Below are 26,586 nucleotides of genomic sequence, written 5' to 3' on the forward strand. Positions count from 1 at the left end.
TGATCGATGAATGGAAATGGAAAATGGTCTTTCCTTGATGCGTTATTCAGCTTCCTGTAATCGATGCAAACTCTCCATCCAGTCTGAATCCTGGTTGGAATCAACTCATTGTTCTCGTTCTCGATCACTGTGGTTCCGAACTTCTTCAGCACAACTTGAACTGGACTAACCTATTGACTATCAGAAATGGGGTAGATAATGCCGGCGTCAAGGAGTTTGACGACCTCTTGCTTAGAAGTCTTGGAGTCCTCTTCCAAATAAATCCTATGTTGAACTATCATAGGGCTGATCCCCTTGATATCATCAATTGTCTAACCTATAGCTGACTTGTGTTCCTTTAAAAGTGCTACTAACCTGGATTCCTACTCCTCAGTCAAATCTGATGCAATGACTACTGGGTAGGTTCCCAAATCTCCCAATAAAACATACTTGAGTGTAGACGGCAAAGGCTTTATTTCTAGCTTAGGCGGCTCCTTCTTAAGCTCTTTAGATGGTCCATCAGACATAAGCGATTCAAACTTTTCTTTGAACTTACTGTCATCCATGACAGGTGATGAATCCAAAATTGCATTGATTTCCTCGACACTAAGTTCCTCATAGTCTGAGTCTGTCTAAGCTTTTAACAACTCGTTAGTAGAATATAAATGAGTCAGATAATCCTATGATAATGCTTCAATCATGCATACCTCGTTCACAACACACACCTCCTATTTTTGCTGTAACGTATGGAAAATATTGGTTTCGACTCTCATATTACCAAAGGATAACGTCATATTACCATTTCGACAGTTGATGAGTGCATTTGCAGTGGCCAAGAATGGTCTGCCTAGAATTATTGGTATCTGCCTACCAGATGTAGGTGTTGTGTCGAGTACTATGAAATCAACCGGATAATAGAAATCTTCGATCTTGACTATGACATCTTCAATGATTCCTTTAGGTATCTTTACTGATCTATCTGCAAACTGTAAAGTAACATCAGTCGGTTTAAGATCATTCAAGCCTAACTTCTCGTAGATGAAATATGGTAGAAGATTCACACTGGCACCCAAATCTAATAAAGCTTGCTCCTCCAAGGAATCTCTAATTCTGCATGTAATAGTTGGACTCCAGGATCTTTCAGTTTCACAACCGCTAGATTCTGTAGGTACGATGAACATCTTTGAGCGATAAAAGCTTCTTTCGGAATGTTGGTCTTCTTCTTCACTAGATCTTTCTGAAATACATCGCAAATCTCCTTGTACTGGTCATCCTTTCTAGTATTCACTAGTTTCAAAGGAAACGGTGCTGGCGGATTCTTCAATATCGGTTCTCTTCGTTCAGCTTTGGTTGGCTTGGTAACAGATAGTGGAGTGACATGTGAAGTCACTCATGATGGCTTCTTCATACCTACTTCCACAGTAGTTCCTTTAACTTCTTTTGCAATAGTTCTTCAAATAGGGCACAACACTAGATATATCTGGAGTGTTAGAGCTGGGTGGGATGGTGGGAACATAAGTTACCTCAAGCTTGGCAGAATCTTTCCCTGGTTCATAGACAATCTTGTTATCAACTTTCTTGCCTGACCTCAAAGTGGTGACATAATTAACTTGGTCATGAGTAATCTCCAGGTTATCTACCTGCAAGACACCTCTTCCTTTCGGATTTGGCTTCGGCTGGCTTGGTAATGCTCCTTTTGATCTTCTCGTCAAAGGGCGTGCGATTTGCCCTATCTGGCCTTCAATGACACTAAAGTTACTCTCCAACTTCTGGGTTCTTTGATTTGTCTATTTCAGCTCATTAACAATGGTGGTGATAGCTTCTTCCAAATGTGGGATAACTGTTTTGCTCGACTGAGGCGTAGGGGCAATATATCCACTCATAAGATCTAGTACTAACTCTCTATTTGTGTTGGCTTGGTATTGCTTGTTCTGGTATGACTGTTGATTTTTGTATGGTTGCTAGCGGTCTTGGAACTGATACTGGTTATTCTGGAACTGATTTGATTGATTTTGAAATCCTGGAGGAAAATTCCTTTGATTTGTATTTTGTAGCTTCCAATAATTCTGTCCCTGATTGAACTGGTTATTTCTTCCTAAAGAGTTGATACTACATGCCTCTGCATTAGTATCTAGATAGTACGAACACTCTTTAGTGGTGTGGCCTTCATCAGAACATAACTCACAAATGGCATAACAAGGCTTGGTTGGCTGAGGTTTAGCTTGGAAATTGTTTGCTTTTAGAGGATTCATAGAGAACTGATCAAACTTCTTGTTCAGAGTTTCAGGTCCTGTTGATAGGATTGCCATAATTGATATCATCGCTTGATTTGGGTCTTCTTGAATTTGGTTGCCAAATTGCTTCGGCACCTCCTCCACTCTAGCTACGTCCTCATTACTAGTACTCCATTGTTGAGTGTCTTCAACTAAATTCTCGAGAAAGTTGTAGGCTTCCTCTCCATTCAATAATGTAAACTTACCTTGATGCATTGACTATATCATCTGCTTGTTCATAGTAGAAAGTCCTCGAAATAAAAAATGAGCCAGTGTGCTCTTATCATAACCATGATGTGGACATGAGACTAGCAGATTATTGAATTTCTCCCAGCTTTGATGATATTCTTCAGTTACCTTCCCTTTGAAATTGCTGATGGATTGCTGCATGACATCTGTCTTCTGGGGTGGGTAGAACTTGTTCATAAACTTTGTTCTCAACTTCTCCTAGTTGTTGATTGAATTGATCGGCTGTGTAGTTAACCATTTGGATGCTTTACCTTCGAGTGAGAGTGGAAAAAGAATTAACTTGATACTCTCAACCCTAATATTCTGGTTCTTGAAAGTTATGAGGACTGATAGAAATTTGTTCATGTGAACATAAGGCTGAACATTGTTTGAACCAATGAACTTTAGAAGCATAGAGATTACTGATGCTCTAAGTTCAAACTGGTTAGCTTCTGTCTCTAAAAAAACAATACTGCTTGGTGGGTCTCCAATGATTGGTGAATAGAAATCACTCAGCTTCTTCCTCTGTTGTGCTTGCATGGGTGAGATAGCTTCAGGATTATTGGTGTCCAAAACACCTCCATCATTGCGTGCGGCCATTGTATCAATCTCGTCTAGTATTCTTGTGAGTCGGTTGTTAAACCTTGTCCACTATTGTGTTCTTACCGGATGATGATATGGACGACGGGGCATACACTAGAAAATGCTATGAAAATGACGAAAAACTATCCTACAATGCTTGAATAGTATGCAATTATTCTAAGTTATACTAAAATGTAAAACTACTTTCCTTCAACTGGGTTGGGCTTTGTAGCTAGTATCTCGCCCGTTGTCTAAAGCTGTCTCTTCTAGGGTTATGGTGAATCACTTGGATTGCTTAAGTACCACTGCCCACAGACGATAGTCCGTTTGTCAAGACTCAGACAAGAAACACTAGAGTTTAATGTTTCGCTGTGTTTTGGCTTACAACTTCAATTATTGAAAAGGTCCTAAATGCAATTATACTAGAAAGCAATAAAACTAAACTACGATGAAACTATACTAAGAAAGCAATAAAAAGAATGAAGATTCGACTAACCTGGATGGTAGATCTTGTCTTCGAGATGTCCTTCAAGCTTCTCTCTTTCTCAAAAGGATGGATGATACGGCTAAAATTATCTCAAGATCCAAACTTCTAATCTTGAAAGAAAACGTTAAACATAAACAACTTAAAACGACAGTGGCGCCATTTGACCCGCACTCTTTTTGTGTATGAAGATGGTGTATGGTCATTGAACAAAACAAAAGCGTATCAAAACCTAATTATCCCCCAATAAGTAAAGGATGAGTAAGATATTGTTCCACTTTTAAGTGTCTGTTATGTGAAGGACATGACTGGAAAGAGGGTTTAAGGGATTAAAAACTATGATTGTAGATATTTTAGATTCTAATGCTAAACTAAACTGAATTAACTAAACTATTGAGAATTTATAAGAGAGGGAATTCAAGATATTAGAATCCACCAATACTTTTAATCTATGACCTTTTGCTTCATGATTGCTCTTACAAGTAGACTACAATTAGGCAATCGAGCGAGTGTTGATGCCCTCTTGGACGAAACATCGTTAACAATTAACTCTACTTAAGGTTGTTCCTATATTTATGCTATTAATATCTTCTTTCCATTTATGTAAGCTCGAAGCCATTCAATGTATTACCAAGAGCAACATCAAGGAGTACTTCCTAATAGGGCGGCCATTCAATGAATCACCACTTAAGGCAAACACAAAGAATACTACCCCTAGGCAGCCACTCCCTGAGCTACCCCTTCTAAGGCAACACAAAGAATACTTCCCTAACTCTAAAGAACTATACTACTAGAAGAAAAGTAAAGAACACTAGCATGATATTAATATTGCAAAACATAAACCCTATTCTATACTTCCATCCCCTGGTGTGGGCAATGGAACTAATAACTAAAAACATAACGAACTAACCTGATTGAAGACCACCATGAACCAGAAGAATCATTAAACCTTCAGCATCGGCTTCATCTCCTTCCTTGAAGGAGAAGATTAGCCTTCCATAAAGAAGGAAGAACACGAAGAACGAGAAGAAGAAGAGTCGACGAACATAAGACTAGAAAGACTAATTTATTAAGACTCAGCTAGTTAAAACCAATCTTTTATTATTAATCTCTCTCTGGCTCAAGTTCTGGAGACAAGAATATAAGTGAATTGGCAAATTACATGAGGCACTTAGGTCCTCTATTTATAGAGGTTACAATGAGCTCTAGAAGCATTCCAAACCGTCATTTGTTTCCTAATACAAATAGACTTCTTCCAGAGTCCAACTTTGTCTCCAAAACTGAGAAGGAATTGGCTACAGTGTCGATCCATGCGTCTAGACGCACTATTCATGCATCTCAGATGTGATCAATGTGTCTGGACGCTCGATCCATGCGTCCCAGACGCGTAAGCCTATTTTGTCTCTTCTGCTCTATCCTTCTATCCTCTTTTGCGGGATTTGGTTCAAGCAACGAATCCTTTGGCCTTGGGCTTCTGATAAACGAATGAATGAATAGTTTTACTAATGAATAAAGCGATGAAACTCTAAACGTAAGTAAAACTAAAACTAAATTCTGATGCTTATATTTATCAAAGATTTCTCTACTCTCAATCCTATGAGATATAGTGGAGTAGGAAGTTCGTTCCACTCCTAGTGCTCTAGCATGTAATTGTTTTCTAATCTAATTAGTCGGTCTTAAGTCAATGAGAGCTTTACGAAGGTGATATGCTACGATACTTACTGAATTTGATTACTTGACTTTTAAACTACTAATGCTATGACAATATGATTGTTTTGAATCTAGATAAAGGATTAGAGGGAATTGAATCCACCTCGAATCCAACTTAATAGCCTAACATAGATTCTTGTATCTCGATTCTTACGTTCTTCACGACAAAGAAATTCGAAGTTCTAATCCCTAGTGTTCATGACATTTCTACCGAGTACTAACTAGCATGTGAGGAGGTCCTCCACCCACTCTCATGGCTTAATCACCTTCTAGATTGGAATAGATTCTACAATGTTTCTACACTATACCACTAAGTTTTCATCAAGGCTTCATCAACCCCTCTAATGGAGGTTTTAGCCTTGAGTCATCAAACCATCATTTCCCATTTCATTATAACTACACATCATATTAAAAATTCTAACTTAACTAAATTAACTAACAATGGTTCAATCTATTTAAACTACTGAATGATAATCAACAAGAATTAAAATCAGATCTATAAATTGAAATAACACAATTCGAAATTGAGAAAACAACTATTTTATTTATCTAATCAATCAAGAACAATGATTCAAAGGTTTAATCTAATACAATAATTGAAATGGAACTAAACTTAATTAATCTACATGAAAAACTAGATCTAGAATTCATTAATGGTGGCTACTAATCTAATCTATTTCTAGGTCTAACTATCTACCCTTAACAAAGAGCTAAACTTTGGTTTTTATACTTTCAGATCCAAAATCGTGCATGGGCTTGGAGCCATGTTTTGGGCCAGAGAATCAGGCCCAAAACCCAATTCTTTCAGTCCAAAAAGGCCTCTTCAGCTGCAGTTGGATTCCACAGACTTTTCGTCCACTTCTGCTCCTCTGATTGGGTCAAGGCTTAGACCATTGGAAAGCTCTTTCCGAGCTGGTCGTTTTGACATAAGGTAGGCCCAATTCTGAGATCTGAGTCCAAAGATACGGCTTTTGGAAGTTCTACTGACTTGTGTGCTGTTTCAGCCCGTGTCGACTTTTCAGCTTTTGACCGGGCTTTAGGAAGGCTTTATCTTCTTGAATCTTGACCTTTAATCACAGAACTCCTTAGTAACCGACCTTTTCTCCTTTATCTCACTAAAGTGGCACATTTCTGCACATAATAGATTTTGAAGCCTGAAATGCATAAAAACACGTAATCAGTATTAACTCTTAATTATTACTCACATAATTGGACCAAAAGTATGACTGTTAAAGGGTTAAAACTACAGTTTTGGGCTCTTATCAAACCACCCCCAAACAGCATTTTGCTTGTCCTCAAGCAAAGATGAGAAATTAGAATAAGTGACCAAAAATGGAGTTCTATCTACTCGCTTTTTTTGAGTCGCGATTGCATTGACCATATGCAACAAGGCCTTAAACCACTAGGAATTCCCTAGTGGACGAGTTATAGCCTCGTGAGAGTTTTCCAATGAAGGTACTCACAAACTTCAACTATACTACAACGACTAAGAAATAAAACTATTGTTTCCTCATTCATGTCCCAACTATCTATACATCTCACTAGCAAATGAATAAGAATAACCAAGTCAAAAACCTAAGCTAATATATGCATAATAATCAATCATCTATGATACAAATATATATATTATGAGTAATACTATGAAATGCCTAGCAGGTTCATTTCTGAAAACTCGGAATAGCGTCCTTAAGTAGGTCCTCACATAAATGTCAAGACAAAAACCACTCTGATTTTTCCACTCAAGTTTTCTACTCCATTAATGCGATGGGCACACTTTACCTTACAATCTCAATGACAACAAGGAAGCCGGAGTCGATCAAACACATCTGCCACTTACTATCACACTAACCTATTCCTAATTGAGCTAGAGGTCTTTATTAGGTGTTGCGGGGATTAGGAGATGGTTTAAGAAGGAAGGAAATGGATATTCAAAAGGACAAGTCTGAGATAATAGAGTCTTCATATTATGTAACTTAGAGAAAACCTTATTATTTTCTTTTTCTTCTATACTTTGTTTCCATCCTTAGCCATATTTTTCTTTTTCTTTTCTTTGCCTTTTGACTCCCTTTTATTCTAGTTTTGGAGTTTTTATTTATTTCTATATTTTTTTTCTTTTCCTTGGATTGAAACTTCTTTTCTTTTTCTGAAGTAACTAACTAATTTTTGTTTACACAGGTTTTTCTCTTCTTCTTTCTTCACTCATTCTATTCTCAGACTTATTCTAAATTGGGTAGGTTGATTTATTTTGTTTTTGTAACAGGGTAAAGGAATTGTGGTTTATGGAAGGCTAAAGAAAGGCTCAGAGGGGCGACTAGCGGAAAATAATTCATAGGTTTGAATTTCTGGCTATATCGATCCAAAGAGGGCCTAAATTCTTGCTTAGGATATGGCATAGTGATCAAACAAGTGGACGTGTGATATCTCTATCCGGATTTTACTTCTCCCTTGTGTCATTTCTCAAATGTTTCGCTCATATAAGGCTTTTAGGCTATATTCTCACAGGATTTGTAGAATAAGTACTCTAGCCTAGATTTGAAACTTATCGCTAACAATCATAGATACTCATGTAATATATTTATAGATAGATGCAAAGATTATTACCTACATATTAACCTAAGTTTCTAACAATTATTCTGATGCAAAAGCTATGTGAGACTTCTAGATTGTTAAGAGCATAGAGAAAGAAAACAATTCCAATATTCCTAAGTGTATAGCATAACTTATTTATTTATATTTTTGAATTTTTTTTTTTTTTTAATTTTAACTAGAAAACAAATGCATATTATACATATCTATATCCTAACAGATGCCTCAATTACACGTGTTTCTATGCCCCCAAACAAGAATCATGCTTTGTCCTCAAAGTATTGTAAATAAAGAGGGTAGGAAAAATACCATTGAAACGTGTGAAATTCAGGAACATCTGCAAAACAAAGTTAGAACGTACTACTATAGGAAATAAACTGACGCAACTCTATACGAGTTCCACCCATTATGGGGTTAACAAAATTGAAATTGCTTGGGACATAAGCAGACACCAAAAAAAACTAAAAACTTACCTTATCTCCCGCTTAAGCATCCTCCTCCTCATTAAAGATATGAGGTTCCTTCGCATCCTACCAGTTCATTATAACTTGCCAAGCTTGCCACCATTTATCATCTACTAATGATAACCTGTTAAGTGTTATTATGTCTGATGGGATGTACGGGGCGACCAAATGAGGCTGCACCTGCCATCCCAGCCAAGTCATTATTCGCAATGAGCGAACCACCCTATTGGTGGGTCTCATGACTTCAACCCTTTTCCAATCTGTGAATTATGCACAGAATACAGGTAAACAACTACGCATGATGCGGCTTACCAACACAGGCATAAGAAGATACTTACGCCTCATGGCTTGGGCTCTCTTAAGACTAGTGACCAAAACTCGGGGAATGTCATAGTGGCGACGTCCCTCAGCTAAAGCGAGGAAAATGTCACCACCCAGCGATCTTTGTTTAAGTGACCGCCATTCCCCAAAATATTCATCGATAAATAACATGGTGGTGCCTACGTTTAAGGAAAGGCTACCAAGGGCAATGCTATATCGCCCCTGGTCCATTACTCGAAATACCCTCCCCCATAATAATCATGGAAATATGTATAATCATAAAGATATACATTATCAATCATATATGCCCATGTGTGAACAGGATCAGGTATTGGTATTCCTAAAACTAAAGCGACCAAATTTTTATTGAATTCATGTGTCGTGTCATCGACTACGACGGAGAATTCTTGATCTCCATCCTGATTACAATAGAATTTAACGTGGTCATAGAAATAAGCAGTAAGTTGTGGTGAATATGAGTCGTCATCACTTACCAGTAGATGACGCCATCCTAACTGCAGGATCCTGTATCGGAACCAGTGTCCATAGGTCTCGGTGCCCAACACATCTTCGAAAGACTGTTTAGGTATGACTATAGGAGATGTCATCACAATAACTCTTTGAACAGTTCCACAAAAATCCTGGAATGACCGTCTGAAAATTGGAAATTTCCGCGTTCACAGAAACACGGTCGCGCTCTTATGTAAATGCGATTACAGTGTTATGGCGCGGGTTGCGCTTGGTATGAGGGCGGGTCGCGCTCTAGGTCCTGTAGCTGAGGGCGGGTCGCGCTCTGACAAAATTTTTCAAAAAAAAGTAAAGGCGCAGCGCCTCGACAAAGCAGCGCCGTAGTAATCAAACCGGAGTTTAGATGAAAAAGAAAGTAAAACTTGGAGTGGATGGTGCGGGATGATGGTGGAATGTATTATGGTTTGTTAGTGTAGAAAGAAGGGAGTTTAAATAGGTTATGAGCTTCCAAAACGAATCGGGAAGTTCCCTATTTGTTTGAAGGCAATTTCCGGAAATAGGAAAATTCCCAAAACCGAAAACGGAAACAAGCCATTTTCATGATTTCCTAAAAATCCTGGTATCTTTCATAAGTGAATCCTTTATGATGACAGGTACTTTGATTACCTTTTCTACATTGATTTTGAAGCATCTATGGCAGAGCCACGTGCACAAAATGCTCTGGGACATCTGCAGGTATGTGCTTAACCATTTTACTAGCTGTTATTAGCATGTGTTCACCACAGCTGTTATTAGCATGACTAGTGACTCCTTAAACTTAAATATATAAATAATGGTCATTATAATTCAATCACCTATCTGATGAACATATTAACTGTAAGATCATAAAGTTGGTTTGGGATTTGTCACTAACTATGAGCAACCATTCACTTAACATGATGCTATTTGCTTTATCTGGGCTTGGCATCACCTGCTCAAGCGTATTACTCATTCATTCATGTAAAATAGAGAGCTGAAAATATTTATGAATATGCTTAGATAGTCAGGTAATAGTGTAATATGTAACTAGTACAATAAGAATGTGTAACAAATTGACAAAACTCGGCCGTATGTTTTGTGGAATTGCTCCCTCATACAGTGTCCTGGCCCAATTTGGTTGGAAAGAAACAACAACTAGAAAGTAAAAGCACTTCTCATATCTTGACCAAATTATCGCAAGCATGAAAAACCTTTGGGGTGCTTTTGCTAGATTCTAGAAGTGTGTAGCGCTTCAGGTTTGATAACTTCACATATAGTTGGTTGAGCATAGTATTAGAGTTTTTCTTGTATTATTACGTAAGGTTTCTAAGTCTTGTACACTCTTCAACTCTTAATAAACTTTTTGGTACCTGGAAATATGGGGAAAATACATATTAAGACTACTACGGACTACAATCATATAATGTATAAATCTTATTTATTAGGTCATTAACTTATTACTGACTAAAGAAACCAAACTACGTTTACATGATAATATCAGATATTAGTGTTGAGTAAATGCTAACTGGTGATCCATACCACAATCGTCAATGATATTTAGTAAGTAGCAAATGTTATATTTGGCTATATATCTACCTTAATTATATGTTAGTGTCTAAGCCGAGACATTAAATAGGCTTCTTTATCAGTAACCAACTATTTTTCCTATATAAACAAGTGTGAGAGAAGGCCAAAACTAATTAAGCCATACACTCTTTTCTCCTCAAACTTTTCTCTTCATTAGTCTGTAATCACAATTTACAATTATCTATCTTATGACCGTGATCGAAGCATGTTGTGAATTTGTGATCATGAAAGTTAATCCCCAACGCTTGAAATCAGAACTCTTTCCCGAAAGTTCTGAATTCTTTTGCAAGTAAATTTGTGAATTTGTGAATTCTTTTGCAACGCTTGACACAATCCATTTCTTGCAGTTTGAGATAATAATTTTTTTCAGTTTCTTTCTAGTTTGTTACATCTTTGGAGAAAAAGTATTAATAAGATTTGTATGGATTTAAAAACTATTATAATGTGAGGTTCTCATACTTACCGCTTGGTTCCACGAGACCGATTTGCTATACTCCTAGACGCTCTTTTTGCACTTAAGCGGTTTTGTTTAGTCTATATCAAAAGCGCTTTACATCCGTCTAGGATATATCTTATTCAATTCATTTGAGAAGTAAGATTTTCACATAAATCCTGAGTTGTTGGTTTCCTACACGTTGACTTAATATGCATTGTTACATTCAATCGTTCTGCAGATTTGATAAGGAGCTTAACAGAGATGTTGCTATTAAAGTTATTGATTTAGAAGAAGCGTGAGTTTAAAGCTTCTGAAATTTCTCTCTTTCCTTTATCCTTTCTAGCTTCTACTGTTTCTTATTGAAGTCTCTCTATTAGCAAGAACTACTTGATTCATACATATATGCAAGCTTAGTTTTTAGTATGTAGTTGTGGTTTTGATATGATAATTTCTCTCGTGGTGCTCGAATATGTAGATTAGGTTTGATTTGTTGGCATTTATTCTAGTATGTTATTTAGAATACTAGCAGGAAATCTGTATATGCCTTTGACTTGCTAGGCTTCTCTCCTAATGACTGCCTCTCTTAACAGTTTACGCTCACTTTTCTAGAATCTGCCAAGAAAAAAGGATTTGATCAGTCGGTGTTGGCATTATATTGCTTTATTTGAATTACAATGTGGTCTGCTCACTTAAATGAATATTATAATCGATATTTCACTCTATATAAGACTTCGAGCAAGTATCACACTTGAACCACAAATGATAAGGCTTTTTTAAGCACACAATTGAGGGTGGCGTTGTTTCGACCGCTCACCGCAAATTACAGCTCTTGGAAAAATAGGTGAATTAATTCTCCCCGCCAAAAACTCGGGGGGGAAACCAAGTCCCAAACCAACACCCGACCGTTTCATATAACCTTGGGCGATATTGGGGCATCACATGAAAGAGATTTGGAGTGAGGGGTCTTCTTTGCGTGGGAACAAGAAATGAAGTACACATGTAAACAACTATTACGTGGAAAACAATGAGAAATTAGTAGTGCAATTTCTCTTCATCGGAAAAAATAATAATAACAATAGCAAATTGCAATTTCATATTGAAAGTTTAGTAAAAAGAGAATTCCATTTGACTTCATAATTTAATCTCAGATTCAAGTATTTTCTTTTCCATGTAACTACTTTGAAAGTTTGTCAAAGAAAATTCAATTGACTTTGGAATGTATTATTATTATTCCTTTTTGATGAAGTGGTTTCTCCATAGATTACAAAAATTCTTTAAAGGACTTTTTGTTCCCTAGGCCAAAGAACCGAAGTTGTTAAACACACAAGAGGAATGCATCAGATTTTCCTTTGAGTCCGGCTACACAAGAACCGGTTCGATCAAATTCCAACAACCATTACTAGTTGTCGTTGGATTGTTTCGATTCACGGATCTCGCACACACAGATCTTGGTGCACACACGAATCTCGGATCTAAATCAACAATGACTTGTAACGGTTCTTTGGGATATGTAAATATTGTGTATGATCGAGGTGTCAATTGTTTGTCTCAATCAATCTCAATGCAAATTTTTTTGTGGACTAGCTAAGATAGAAACTATTTTAGACAAAATTAGAAAAGGTTGAGGTGTTGGTTTATCGAGTCCACGTAATAACGTTATGCAAAGACCTCACGCAATTGTGTAGTAACAAAGCAATCCACGAATAACAACTCTATATAAGAACCGAGCAAGTATCACAATTTGACGCCGACCGAGTATTGATAGATGCTTTGTTGTTTGAAGTTTTCTTATGTTCAGGGTGAAACAATGATGAAGTATATGTGGTTGCTTAGATAAAGATATGTTGTTGATCGAGGGTCGGCGACGGCGTGCCTATGGTGGTAGTATAGCCCAATGTTACGGCAGATTAAATCAATTTTTCTTTGTTAATATTCTTTGTTAATTCTATTTATAGCTATTCCTTTAATATCATAGACTTAGCTAGAATTCGAGAATACTAGTGCTTGCTTTTACCTACCTAGGCCACCGCGCTGGACCGACTTAGAGCTTACTTTTGATGTAGTTGAAGTCGAGTTTAGGATTCAACGACTTACACAAAAGCCTTAGTACTCTGTGTCTATATTCAAGGTTTGATTGTGTATTATGTTGTATCAAATCGATAGATTACACAATGTGCTTGTTCAACCCCCCACATGTCTAATTTTGCAGAGTGTCTCGGCCAATTCAGAAAGAGTGGATGAATGAATTGGACAGACTTGGAGATGTGTACAAACAAGGGGTGGCTTATTTCATTCAATTTGCGATTGTGAACAACCGCGGCTTGACCACGTGTCCTTGTCCTTGTAGAGAATGTCGAAATGGAAAAAGCTTTGTGTTTGATACAATCTCTAGACATTTGATTAGGTACGGGATGGATAAGAATTATCGTGTATGGGTTTTACATGGTGAGAACCCATGTACGGATCCGGTGGTGGAGCCAGTGATTGAAGAAGAAAACACTGAGGCTGAAGGGCTTGGGATGGGGAATTTTGTTGATGCTTCTTATGGAGTTCATGAAGTAGTTGCATGTGATTTGAATGAGGATGAAGAAAATCATATGGGGATTTTGAACCACCACCGTTCTTGAACCCGATTTGGGGAAGAGGTACAACTAATACAAGAAAATGGCGTAAACAAAAGCTATACCCTTCATGTGAGGCTCCCGCTACAACACTTTCGCAATTGTTGACCTTCATAACTTGAAGAAGAAATATGGTTGGTCGGGAACTAGTGTGTCCGCACTTTTGTCCCTTTTGAGGATATGGTTCCCGGAAGGAATCACTTTGCCATCAAAGTACCACAGAATGAAAGCAATGCTTTGAAAGATCTAGGAATGAAAGCCATAAGTATCCATGCATGTGAGAACAATTGAATGTTATACTTGGAAAGATGATGCTAAGTTAACGGAATGTGTCGCCGATTGTAAAGCACCCAGATACAAAGTGAAAGAAGGAAAGATGGGTAAGAAAGAAACAAAAGAGCCGAATAAAGTTTTGAGACATTTTCCCTTGATTCCAAGGCTCAAGAGGTTGTACACTATCCCATGGATAGCGAACGAAATGACATGGCACGACCGAGCTACACCTTCTTGGGATCATATGCGACATCCCATCGACTCAATCCAGTGGAAAACATATAAAAAGAGTTGGCCTGATTTTGCTCAGGAAGGGCGCAATGTTTGGCTTGGAATTGCAACTGATGGTTTCAATCCCCGTGGAATACAATCCACTAGCTATAGTTGTTGGCCTGTTTACTTGGTACCTTATAATCTCCCCCCTTATTTATGTATGAAGCCAGAGTTCCAAATGATGTGTTTGCTGATACCTGGGCGGAAGGCACCGGGTCAAGATATCGACGTTTTTCTTCAGCCATTGTATGAGGAGTTGGAACAGTTGTGGAAGGAAGGGGTGCTGGCTTATGACATGCATAAAAAACAGCATTTTACCTTGAGAGCTATGCTAGTGTGGGGTATTCATGATTTTCCCCGCTCTTGGAAACTTAGCGGGTTGCATAACACATGGTTACAAAGCATGTCCGATTTGTTCGGATAACACTCAATCGATATATCTTGAGCATGCAAAGAAGATTGTTTACACAAACTATCGCCCCCTTTCTTCCGTTAGGTCACCCGCTTCGGTCGAAAAATACTTGGGACTTAAGATCAAGAGTTGAACATTGCTCCACAAAGGTTAAGTGGAGAAAAAGTTATGCAAAGCAGGTGAGTCATATCAAGTATAAGCCGGGTAAAATCCAAACAGGTAGCAAAAGAAGCACATCTGATGTGAATTTGGATGATAGTGTAGATGATGAAGATGTTCAAGTTACAGAGGCTTGGTATAAAAGGTCTATTTTTGGGATATGCCCTATTGGCCCACTCATAAATCCCGACATGTTGTTGATGTGATGCATACTGAGAAAAATGTTGCGGAACATCTACTAAATTACATCCTAGACAAGAAAGACAAGTCAAAGGATACAGTAGGTGCGCGAGAAGATATGAGGAAGATGCGAATTCATAGTGGTCAGTGGATGCAATCGACCGATCCAAATACGTGGAAACCAATAAAACCGAAGGCTCCATTTGTCTTAACTAAAGACGAGAAGTTAAACTTCTGCAAAATTTTGAAGGACTTGAAGCTTCCTTCTGGTTTCTCATCAAATCTGAGCAACATTGTCGCTTTAAATCCACCTAGTTTGCTCGTAAATGAAATCACATGACTATCATGTCATTATGTGTTATTTGCTACCTGTATTGCTTCAACATGCTTTTCCTAAACATCGGATCTCGAGAAGAGCTATTCATCGATAAGCTTATTCTTCAACTTGTTGTGCTCTAAGGTCTTAGTTCGCAACATATCCAAGAGGCCAAGTACATGGTTGCAGAAGCATTGTGCATGCTTGAAAAATATTTTCCACCATCGTTTTTTATATCGATCCACCTCATGGTGCATTTGGTCGATGAAGCTACTTTGTGGAACTATGCATCAAAGGTGGATGTTTCCATTTGAACGGTATGTAAATTACTTTTACCTTAATATCTTCTCTAGCTTTTTCTATAATTGGATTTTAAAATTGAAAGTGTATACTTAAATTTCTTGTTCTAATAGGGGTATGTTGAAAGAGTGTAAAAATATTCCCAAAGAATAAACGATATGTTGAAGGGTCCATTGCAGAGTCGTGATATTATTTCTCGAAGTCAGCTAGGTATGCTATGGAGTATATGCCCAATTCGGGACGGAAATCATAAATCGGCGTGTAGCCTTTCTAGATGAAGATGGCGAGTATAGTGATGAAGGGCCTTTGCTCGATGGTAAAACTGTGACTCTAAGTGTTAAACAATGGATTCAAATACGTAGATGGGTCCTATTTCGACTAGACGTCGAAAAGCTTGATGATTACTACAGGTGTGCTTTTTGACACATTTGGTTTCTAAACCTACTCTAGTACTCTACATGAAAATACTCATGCGTAATTGCATGAACGATTTGTAGTGAATACCGCTCCTTACAATCTCGCGGGTAGAGGAAAAGGGGTTGCAAAGTCGGTCGCGCATACAAACAGATTTCATTGTCGGGTTATATAACAAGGTATTGTTTAATTCATCCATTAGTTAAATAGGAAATCTGAAGTTAGTAATATTAGCTTTCTAACTATCGCCTTTTACAGTTATTGGCTGCAAACGCGACACCAAGAATGACTTATGGCGATTAGTTGAAGGACCATTACACCAAGCTAAAACGTATAGAAAGTATCGCGATCAATGGTTTTGTCTTTTTCTACTAGGTCGCATGATCTAAACAGTTGTCACACAAGATAGTGGTGTTTGCATGGAGGCCATCACTTCGCTTACGCCAAGTAGGAAAGACAAAAATCCATAGAGATGCATCGACGGTGGTATGGGGTTATTGAACAAATATTAGAGCTGGACTATACAGACTTTCAACAAGTAGTCTTTTATTGCAATTGGGTGAAGGTGGAAGACAAGACCAATGGCTACAAGCTCTGTCCAGACTCTAATTTGGTGTTGGTCAATCTTAATAAGATGAAAAGTGTTGATCAATATTTTGATGAGCCGGTCATTCTCGCTTCCGAAGCTAGTCAAGTGTTTTATTCGAAGGACTTGAAAAATCCTAATTGGTCGGTAGTCATCCATTCACCGAGGCGATTGACGTGTGGAGTTGACTCACTAGATGTACCAACTGTTTTCCAATCTACCCTTGAGGACCAACCTAATTTGAAGCCTTTGATGAAGTGCTTAACCTGATTGTAATTGTTGTAGTTTCCAAACTATGATAATGTAATGAAATACTTTTGTTTGGATTGAATCGTATATGCTTTTATTTATTCTTCTTTCTCACCTTTTCATGATTATATTTTTCAGTACCGACTACTAATAGACTATTTTGCAATATATGTTAGGATTTCATTTGAAATGGTATCGTCAACCACACCTAGTGCATCTCAACCTTCCGTTCGCCTCACATGCATCACAGCCTTCTACTTAAGTTTCACATCCATCTCAGCCTTCGGTGACGCGCAAGAATCAGAAAAATGTTAGGAAGTTACCTATATTGATTGATATTGATGGTGTTGTCGTTGGTGATAATGCCTCCGTGATGGAATACTGCGTCTTTGGTAGTCTCATTCGAGCTCGTATCCCAGTTAGTTACACTGATTGGAGGCTTGTACATTCTGAATTCAAGGATAAGGTTTGGAATGCCTTAATGGTAAGGTTTACCTCTGATTTTTTTTTTTAATGCATTCTAGACATTTTGAGTTCTAGCTTCATTCACATTACTATATAACTTGTGTTTTATAGCGTGAATTTTAAGTTACAAATGTCGACCAAGCACTAGCTCGTTCACATGCAGAAAAAAACTTTTCTACTAAGTTTAGATATGGAAAATGGGTCTTGAGAAAAGATATATTGAATAAGTTTGAGACCTTGGAAGAACAAGTCGCCGCATGCCCAGCTGGCATTGATCCAAATCATTGGGAACAGTTTGTAATATATGAGAACACTTCTGAGGTGATGGCAAGAAATGTGAAGAATGGTGAGAATATAAAATTGAATGATTCTCGACATACATTTGGGCGGGATACGTATGCCAACACGTTGCATAAAATGGTAGGTGTCTTTCCATAAACTTTTGAATTTTTATTATGATATGCTAACAATTGTTTACCAATGTACATGTAGAATAAACAAAATCCTGACAAGATACACGGACGGGTAGACAGGTGGAAAGCAGGACATGAACGTCCGTAATGGAACTGTTTTTGGAGAGCCGAGCCCGTTATGTGAGTTTGCATTTCACTTGAGTTCCAACTATAATTTTGTTAAGTCTTTGACATAGTATTTCTCTTTGTAAATGATGCACGAACTAGTGTGCAGGCTATTAGTTCGTTACTTTGTTATTATAGACAATTTTTTCTCGACTGATTTACCTTAAGTTTGTACTAACTTGTTAGTTTTGAACTAATTTCCATGGAAAACACTATAGGAATTGGTGGAGGCTGCTCAAAAGAAAAGAAAAAGTGCAACTTCAAGTGGAGAGGGCAAAGGCAACTCATCTTGATTTTGATAATGACGAAATTGACCAAGTCTTAGGAGCGGACAAAAAGAGTAGGACTCGTGGAATCAGCTCTAACCTCTCTAAGAAGCAATTAAAGCATACAAGTATTGCGAAGGTGATGTTAGCACAAGCAAGGTCTTCATCAAATTCTGAATTTAAGGGTGAAATGAGTGAGATGAAGTCTTCCATAGCTAGAGTTGAGGGTGTGTTGATGGTGAGTTTGCCTTAAATAAAAACTTATTGTTTTCATCATATATATAATTCTTAGTTTTGTCATTCATTTTGTCAGGATATGCTTAAGCTTGTAACCAACAATGGAATGTCGAATAGTCAACCGCCACATGGGGATACAACACCGAACCGATGTTGGCTCCAACTCGGGTTCCGTCCGCCTCAACAGAATTTAATGAATATGTTTGAATCTATGAACCCTCCCGTGAACCTCCTCCCGCGAACCCTCCCGTGAACCCTCCCCGCGAACCCTCCCCGGAACCCGCCTGTGAACCCTCCTGCTGAAATGTTGAGTCCACCTCTTAAGGTTACCCTATTAGGTAGAGATGGTGTTCCGTTGCTGGGGATATGTTATGACAACCACCCCTAATATTTGCCATGGCGTAACCGTCCTTAGAGGGGAAAAAAGATCTACATCGAGGAAGTCTTGGTTCCCAATGCTCTTATTTATGATGGACCTCAATTTGGCTTTCGGACCTTAGTGATTTTTTTTTGAAGGGGGCCTTTGATTTGGCTTGAATCAAGGTTGCAGATGAGTAATCTATTGTGTGGGATATGCAAACTTCATCTATTTTGGTTTTTGAGTATGTTTTTGTAAGTAATGGTAAGAGCCTTTTGCAAGATGTAAGAATGACATAACGAATTTGTGCACTATAGCTTGTTATGATGGTATGATGGTTTATAAGAATGTTTATTGTCTGAATGTTATATTATGAAAGTTTTTATGTTTTTTGCAGGTTGAAGAGATAACCCCGTTTTTAACTCCGCCAGTGCAAAGTAATGAAAGTCTTTGCGCTGCCGGTCCCAAGCCCGGATAAAGGAGGAGGGAGAATGGTGGAACTTTGGAATGAGTGTTGCTGTCATGGTAAGAATAGGCACGTTTTAACTTCAAAGGGATATCATCGGCATTGGCAGTGATGACTAAAGACAATCATCTTGCTGTACCTCATATTTCTGTGAAAGATATTAGGTGGATTGATTGGGTAGAGTTAGAAAAAAGAGGGTTTAAAGGTGTGGTTTTTGATAAAGATAATACACTTACGTTGCCTTATTCGCTTGCGCTTTGGCCTCCTCTTGAATCGTCCTTGGATTCTTGTAAATCTGTTTTTGGTGATAATGTTGCTGTTTTAGCAACTCTCTGGCGGTAAGTTGGCATTGCCTAGTCCGTGATAAATATCTTGTTTCATACTTGTGGACTAATGTTTATGTTTGATTTTTTATGCTAGGATTAAGCCAATATGATGCTAATGGTTCCAAAGCTCGAACGCTTTCGAAAGCAATCAATTGGAATTCATGTCATTAGACACGGTAAGTCACTTTGTTGACCTTGAATGATTTACTATTGAATAGCATTTCTAGTTACTTGCATTTGGATTGCTTTGTGATTAACTCACCAATGTTGTCAAGTTAGGCAAGCCACGCCTTGTTTTCTCCATGTATTAGAATTGGCATCATACGCTTTTAAACTTAACTTAGTCATGTATAAACTTCAGGGGTGAAGAAGCCGTGGATCATCGGTGAAGACATTGAAAAATACTTTGGTTGTGAAGCCTCACCGCTTATCATGGTAGATATCTATAAGTTACTAATCTTCTCATGTTTTGTTGCCACATGACTTATATGTGGTTCTAATGTAGGTAGGTGATCGGTACTTTTACAGACATCGCTTATGGAAATCAAACGGATTTCTTACAATATTAACGGATTCCTCGTGGCACTTAATAAGTATAGATCCAGCCGAATCTTGGTAAATAGTTTCGCTCCATCTTGCTGTAGAGTGACATGTCAGTGGATGGTTCCAAATTCGGCCTAAAGGAAGGCCTCACTTGTCTTCCGTGATCGGGTAATCCCTCATCCTCCTTTCTTACGTCAATTAGTGATAGAAGGATGCTTAGATGATTTCATTTTGAGATTTTAAATCTGCAAAACTCTTTCACAACTTACAGGAATTTTCATCGGACATGGGGAGTCGTCCAGTTAAGCCGATAGCTAACGTTTCAAGGCTTCGCTGTTCTCAATTTCCACAGGTTTCTTACTTTTCGGTTTTGTAAATATTAATGAAGCAAAACAAGAAATTCCCAGAAATTTAGAAAAAGGAGGCCATCAGAAATCTTTCATTTTTTTGTTTTGTTTTCTTTTTAATTCAATTTGGTTTGGAATGTGGATAACATTGATACCAGCATAAGGTACAAATACATTACAATATCATGCATATCCCAACATCCATCCGACGATCCACACGCTTTGACAATGGTACATTAGTTAGTATATGAATTGTACAGCACATTTCCTTTCTAGTGCTTGTTTATTTTTTAAAATTTTCTTTGTGGTCTCTTTTTTTTTTCATCTTCTTTATCTTTATTGTCCTTGTTTTCTTTGCCTTTGCAGATGTATAGGACTGTGAAGACAACTGACAAACCTGCAGCTTCCTCAGGTGATTTGTATAGCTTAAACTTCACAGTTCAATACCTTTCTTTTTAGCAGTTCAACTTTATTCCAATTTTCAGTAACCATTTACAAATAAAATCCATTTCTTCCCTTACCCCAAACTCTCATTAATTTCTTTACTATTTCCATTGCCAAATCACAATGTGTCTACCAAAACAATGTTCTCCCGTGACAACAATGGTTCAGTGTTCACAAAATCAAATGTGGTCCTCGAACATTTAGAACTTTGTTCCACATAGAAACACATGAGTTATAACCAAAATGTCTCCTCAAATTTATGACATTAGGCCAATCTGATGGATCTGGAGAAGAAGATTTCTCAGGAGGGGCGTCAGTGGGGGTAAATGACCTGAATCTTGGCCGGTTTATGGATCAAAGGGTGTCGTCAGATGTGCCTATGAACCAAGAAGTGGATTATGCTTCTTCAAGTAATACTACTCTTTGGAGTAACTCTTCAAGGTAACACTATCCCATCTTCTTTTCCTCTTTCTTTCTCATTCTATAATATTTTTATACATTGTCTTTTCTATATACATAGGCACACATGAAATGAAAGCCTGCTTTTCTGCTTTTTCTTTTGCATGGATGGGTTAGTTTAGCTATGAAAATTGCAAAACCCACGTCCACCATTTTTTTTTGTTAGAATAAAAGGGTTCTTATGGCAGCTTTTGCTTTTCTTCCTTCTTCTTTTTCTCTTTCTTAAGATTTTCTATGGAGATGCGTTATTTTGCTTTGTTTGTTGGTTTTAAAAGATAAAGCAAAACACTGTTGACTCTTCTCTATGTTTTCTTTTTAGTTTAATATATTGTACTCATTATCTAATAATTCACTTATGTTACAATTTTATACTTGCATTTTATTCTCTTCACGAGATGGAGTTGCATATATGACCAAAAAGGCCAACTCCTTGACTTGACTTATCTCTGTTATATTATTTTACTCAAATTTTGTTTCATACATTGTCGTGTTCTTGGCTCGTGTAGTGTTGTATAATAGAGAGAGAGAGTATCATACGATCAAATATATTGTTTGTATCATCCAAATGTCAAAAACATTCTATGGCAAGAAAACATGAAACACAGAACAACATTGTATAGCAGGTGTAGTGATCGATTTAGTGTTGAGATTAACTTGCATTGTTGCATAATGCATGGGAACAAAAAAAATTCCAATACATAGCTTTGGAAATGTATTTGCTTATTCACGAATTATGACCCATGCAACAGGGAGTGCATGTTGGTGAGAGTCAAAAACGAGAATTGTGCTCACAGGATACTACAATTAAAACATACAGTGATATTGCAGTATTCAGTAAAACCATTCCTGTACTCTTGTCTAAACATCTAACACAATGTGCTACTTACCTTGAGTTTCTTAATGCCAAAGGTTGAATGAGCTGCCATGAGACTCTGGTGGCCAAAACGAATCATTTGTTGTAACTGCCACTCCGTTTGAATCCCCAGTATAAAAGCATTATTTTCCGAGGCATCCTGATAGAAAAACTTCATCTTGTTATTCCGCGCAACCCATAACCATATGCTAGCCTGATCATCCAGATCCAACTCATGTGTCGATCTTTGGATAATCATTCCTAGTTTCTGCACAAACTGGGATGCATGGCTATTAACTTTTGGGTTTGGCCCACAATAACGTTGAATCCCTTCTATGTATCTCTGCTTAACGTTTTCCTCAGGCATGCCAACATAGATCATTGACATTGCCGTTTGATTAACCTCATCACAATGGTAAAGAAACTTCTTGGCCCCGGGGCCTATTGCATCTCTGTCTAGTGGCCCATGGCATATAGAACCAGACTCATTTACATGTTGCCGTCTGTTATTATATATAAGGAGGGCAACTGATGGACGGGCATACATGCGCTTCACAGCAAAATGACAAGTACAACCCCTCATGGATTGTGGTCTAGCTGCCCTGTTTCTAGTATTCAACCGATATCTCCTGCTGTATAGTATAGTACTACCCTCTCCGTAATTCTCTGGACCAAATGAGCACCAGTAGCTTCAACAAATTTCAAATTTAACCAAAAAAATTTGTTATTCAATATGGGCAATTTTGATATTGATACAATTAATGTCCTCTTGTCTACAGATGGACCAGAGATATCTGAAATTCCTACACTTTCAAATGTGCGGCAGGATCTCACAGAGTGGCAAGAGAGGCATGCCACTCTAGTTCTCTTGACTGTCAAGGTACTCCCAGTTTTTTTAAATAAACCACATTTCTTATGTCTTAGGAAAACTACCACGATACATTTATTAGGTTTTAGCTATTACCTACATCATTATATTATTAGGGACTGTTTCATTTATCCAAATTGTCTAGTTATCATATAGTTCATCCACATCACTATTAACTCACTATATTTTTATGTATGGGTGTGGTTGTTTTTATTGGTCTTTGGCTACTCTTTAGTTTATTTAGTGCCTTACACATAACATTTTAGGCCAATGTGTTGGGTTGGAAAGTTGGAGCCTTTTAAGCAAAGGCAGACGATGCCGCGATGAGGAGGGTCGTAGTCAGTTGGAAAACTAACATTGGGCCATTAATTGGGCTTACCTTCGTGGTCCACAAGAAAAGCCCACGTAACTCTTTTATTAGTGTTCCTTTTCTTGTCATCAGCAGCTAGGGTTTTATTCTCTCTCAAATCTACTATTCAAACTTTCGATTCAATGGTAAGTTTGTTCGTTATAGATCTCAATTTATTTCTAGATTTCGGCTTTCTCATTTTTTACTATTGTTTCTTTGTCTGCGGCAGAAGGAGGGATAATTTGGATGCACAAATTGAATCTTTATTGAATGTAGAGAAACAAAGTAGACTTGCTTGAGAATGTTTCGCTACTAAGAAAGCCGCCATTGATATCATTCAACTCTCGTTACGAGCACGTGCTTGAAAAACTCTTAATGAACGGATCCTCATATTGTCCAAACGAAGAGGCCCGGCTTAAGCGATACATTTTTTTTTTTTCGATTGATTTAATATAATATAAATCTCAAATCTAGTTCCATGTTGTTATTTGGTGTTAAACAGTCAAGTATCTATGGTCCAAAGAAGCTATGCAATATATAGATGACACGCGATATTGAAGCTCGTGTAGAATTAATCAAAACGCTTAAACAAGCAGTATCTGGCTGGGAAGGTAAGCGTGAATTAATAAATTGCAAAGCTATTTTCTCTTTTAACAAGTAATTTCTCTTGGAAGGTTACTAATGAGTTGTGTTGGGCACTTTTTGTTTCTCCTCGTAGATTTATGTTGAACTCGAGAGTGCACGATTGATAAAAAACTGGCGAAGATCAAGGAATCTCGTGGCCTTATTGCCGAGGTCCGGCCGACTTGATGCGTGAAATTGCCGTAAGTGATTTCACGAGCAATAGGACCTTCTGATTAGCTTTTCTATTGGGTATTAGTGAAAATCAGCATTTTCGTATGTTGCTTAGTTGTTGTTCTCTTTTGTGATTTTACTATTGATCCGGTGATTGTGTCTTTGCCGATTCGATGTATTGAAATGTGTTGGCTGATGTTGTGCAACTCCATGATTGGCTATGACTCCTCATATGGGTCTATTATGGACCATACAAAGACTATGAGTCTTACTCTTTATCCCTCCTATATATACATATAGTTCCATTGTGTATTTCCTTACTAAAAAGTTATAATGAGGCCTAAAAGGTTTCTTATTTTCTGACTACAGGTATATGAGAAGGTTTGTTTTTCTTCTCGCAGCTCTTGTTCATCTTCATGTTGCACTATGACTTCATTTGGCAATTTAAGGATTGTGGATTATTGTTGTGATCTTTGATAGGAAGCTGAAGTTGTCAGGATGTACAAAACTTTGCTTGGGAGTATAGAATTGTATTTTTTATTTGGTTGCTGTATAGATGAGGTAGTTTCTTTTATCTCTTTCACTATCTTTTGAGATTTAGTCATCAAACCATAATACAAATGCTCCTGTTTTGATTAATTCCTTTCGTCCTATTTGCAAAAGCATTGGTAATTTTCTTTGTTTCTATATGAAACCAGGAGGTTCAAATTTAGGGCAAGAAAAAAATAAAAATAATTTTTTTTACAATATCAACACATTAGTAACAGTTTTAAACCGTTGCAAAGCAAAAAAAATTAAAGCATCATCAATAATCGTTACAAATCAAACTACGCAACGCTTTTTAACCGTTACTAATTGTCACTCTGCAACGGTTAATAACCGTTGGAAAATTTGGTTTGCAACGCTTGCTTTGCAACGCTTTTTAACCGTTAGTAATTGTCACTCTGCAACGGTTAATAACCGTTGGAAAATTTGCTTTGCAACGCTTTTTAACCGTTAGTAATTGTCACTTTGCAACGGTTAATAACCGTTGAAAATTTGGTTTGCAACGGCAAAACCGTTGCAAATATTTCCAACACTTTACCGGCGCCTCTATTTGCAACGCTTTAATGTTTCCATTTTGGTTTCTATTTCAAAGATCTAGTTCGATATCCGGTGGAGTATCATGGGGTAACTATAGGCATAGTTACTTTGTTATCAACCACCTTTCGTGAGCGGAGAGTGGTGATGGCATTCAGTCACCTACTATTGTCGCTTTCCGCACTAGTATTACCGCTTACCTCAAAGGTCGTGTTTGTTGTTTTAGGGTTTGGTATCGCTTGTCCCGAAACACGCTTTTGGTTGGGTTTTCTCTTGGGCTAACTGTTGTATGCCCCGATTTATGGATTGTAATATCTGTTGGTTTGATTGAGTCATTGATTGGAAAAGTTGTTGGGTAACCTCAGATAAAGGCGCCGATACGGTCCGGTTGTGTAGGTGTAGTAGTCACGTGTGGTGCGACCGAACTATCTCACGCTGATTATTTATGGATGGGTTTTGATAGTTACTATTGTTAACCTAAACGATACCTCTATTGGTATTATAACTATTATAATTATTCTCGACCTTGTGCTACACCTTGTCGTGGTTTAGCGCTTGGTTGTTATAATTATTATAATTTCCCTCGACCTTGTCCCCGCCCTTGCCTAGGTGGAGCTTGATTATAGTTGTTTGTTTGCCTAACATTTTGGTTATTAAACCCCGAGTTGTAACTTGTTGATTGTTTCGCCAACTAAAGTTGGGATGTTGTCTCCATGGGGCATTAGGAATAGGATAGTTATTAATGGAGCAAACATTATCTTGCTCTAATTGTTGTTGTTCATAGGCAGAGGGACAATAGGAGTCGGGTGCTCGTGGACTCAAACAGAAATTACATGGGTTGGAGTTGACATTCATGACGGGAATAGGCTTTTGATGAATAGAAATAGCCTCTACTTTTTTAGTTAGAGATTCGATTAAATTTTTAAGTTCTGGATCGGGTTTCATCTCAAACATACCGGGCGGCCTTTAACCGTTGAAGACGAACCAGCGAGCGGGGATATCATCACTCCCAATTGTTATTGCGTTTAGTTTGTTCTTCTAAAATTTATAAGCCTCCAAGGCTCCTTTACTTAGGAAACTACCCCCATTCATTATGTCAAGGACTTCTTTATGGTGATGTTGAAGTCCCTTGAAAAAGGCACGAACTAACGTGTCTTTTGCTAGGTTATGGTGTGGACACTCTATTAGCGATCGGGTGAAACGATTCCAAGCCTTAGAAAATGATTCATGAGG

The 26,586-nt window shown here is 37.7% G+C and overlaps 2 protein-coding genes and 1 pseudogene across 4 annotated transcripts; 2 read left to right on the top strand and 1 right to left on the bottom strand.

Moving 5' to 3' along the window:
• Window positions 1-26,586, top strand: part of LOC147504532 (secoisolariciresinol dehydrogenase pseudogene) — a 75,509-nt pseudogene that overhangs the window by 38,515 nt on the left and 10,408 nt on the right.
• LOC147504534 (transcription repressor KAN1-like) lies at window positions 9,731-23,624 on the top strand. Of its 3 annotated transcripts, none has more exons than XM_086604068.1 (5): window positions 9,731-9,830; window positions 20,872-20,917; window positions 21,219-21,390; window positions 23,041-23,141; window positions 23,396-23,624. In XM_086604068.1, exons 1-4 carry the CDS (start codon window positions 9,789-9,791, stop codon window positions 23,057-23,059), a joined length of 279 nt encoding a protein of 92 aa, XP_086460194.1. In that variant the 5' UTR covers window positions 9,731-9,788; the 3' UTR covers window positions 23,060-23,141; window positions 23,396-23,624. The 3 variants fall into 3 exon arrangements, with proteins under 3 accessions (XP_086460194.1, XP_086460193.1, XP_086460195.1); XM_086604067.1 differs by lacking the exon at window positions 9,731-9,830 and adding an exon at window positions 20,433-20,510 and having other exon boundaries at window positions 23,396-23,536; XM_086604069.1 differs by lacking the exon at window positions 9,731-9,830 and adding an exon at window positions 20,521-20,736 and having other exon boundaries at window positions 23,396-23,536.
• On the bottom strand, window positions 22,129-22,952 carry LOC147504535 (uncharacterized; the record flags this gene model as incomplete). The annotated part of the gene is made up of 2 exons (XM_086603703.1): window positions 22,129-22,206; window positions 22,296-22,952. Coding segments are annotated over 2 exons (735 nt in total), but the record flags the coding sequence as incomplete, so codon positions are not given.

The sequence above is a fragment of the Coptis chinensis genome, chromosome 4 (genome assembly GCF_015680905.1).
Source record: "Coptis chinensis isolate HL-2020 chromosome 4, ASM1568090v1, whole genome shotgun sequence".
Taxonomy (NCBI): domain Eukaryota; kingdom Viridiplantae; phylum Streptophyta; class Magnoliopsida; order Ranunculales; family Ranunculaceae; genus Coptis; species Coptis chinensis.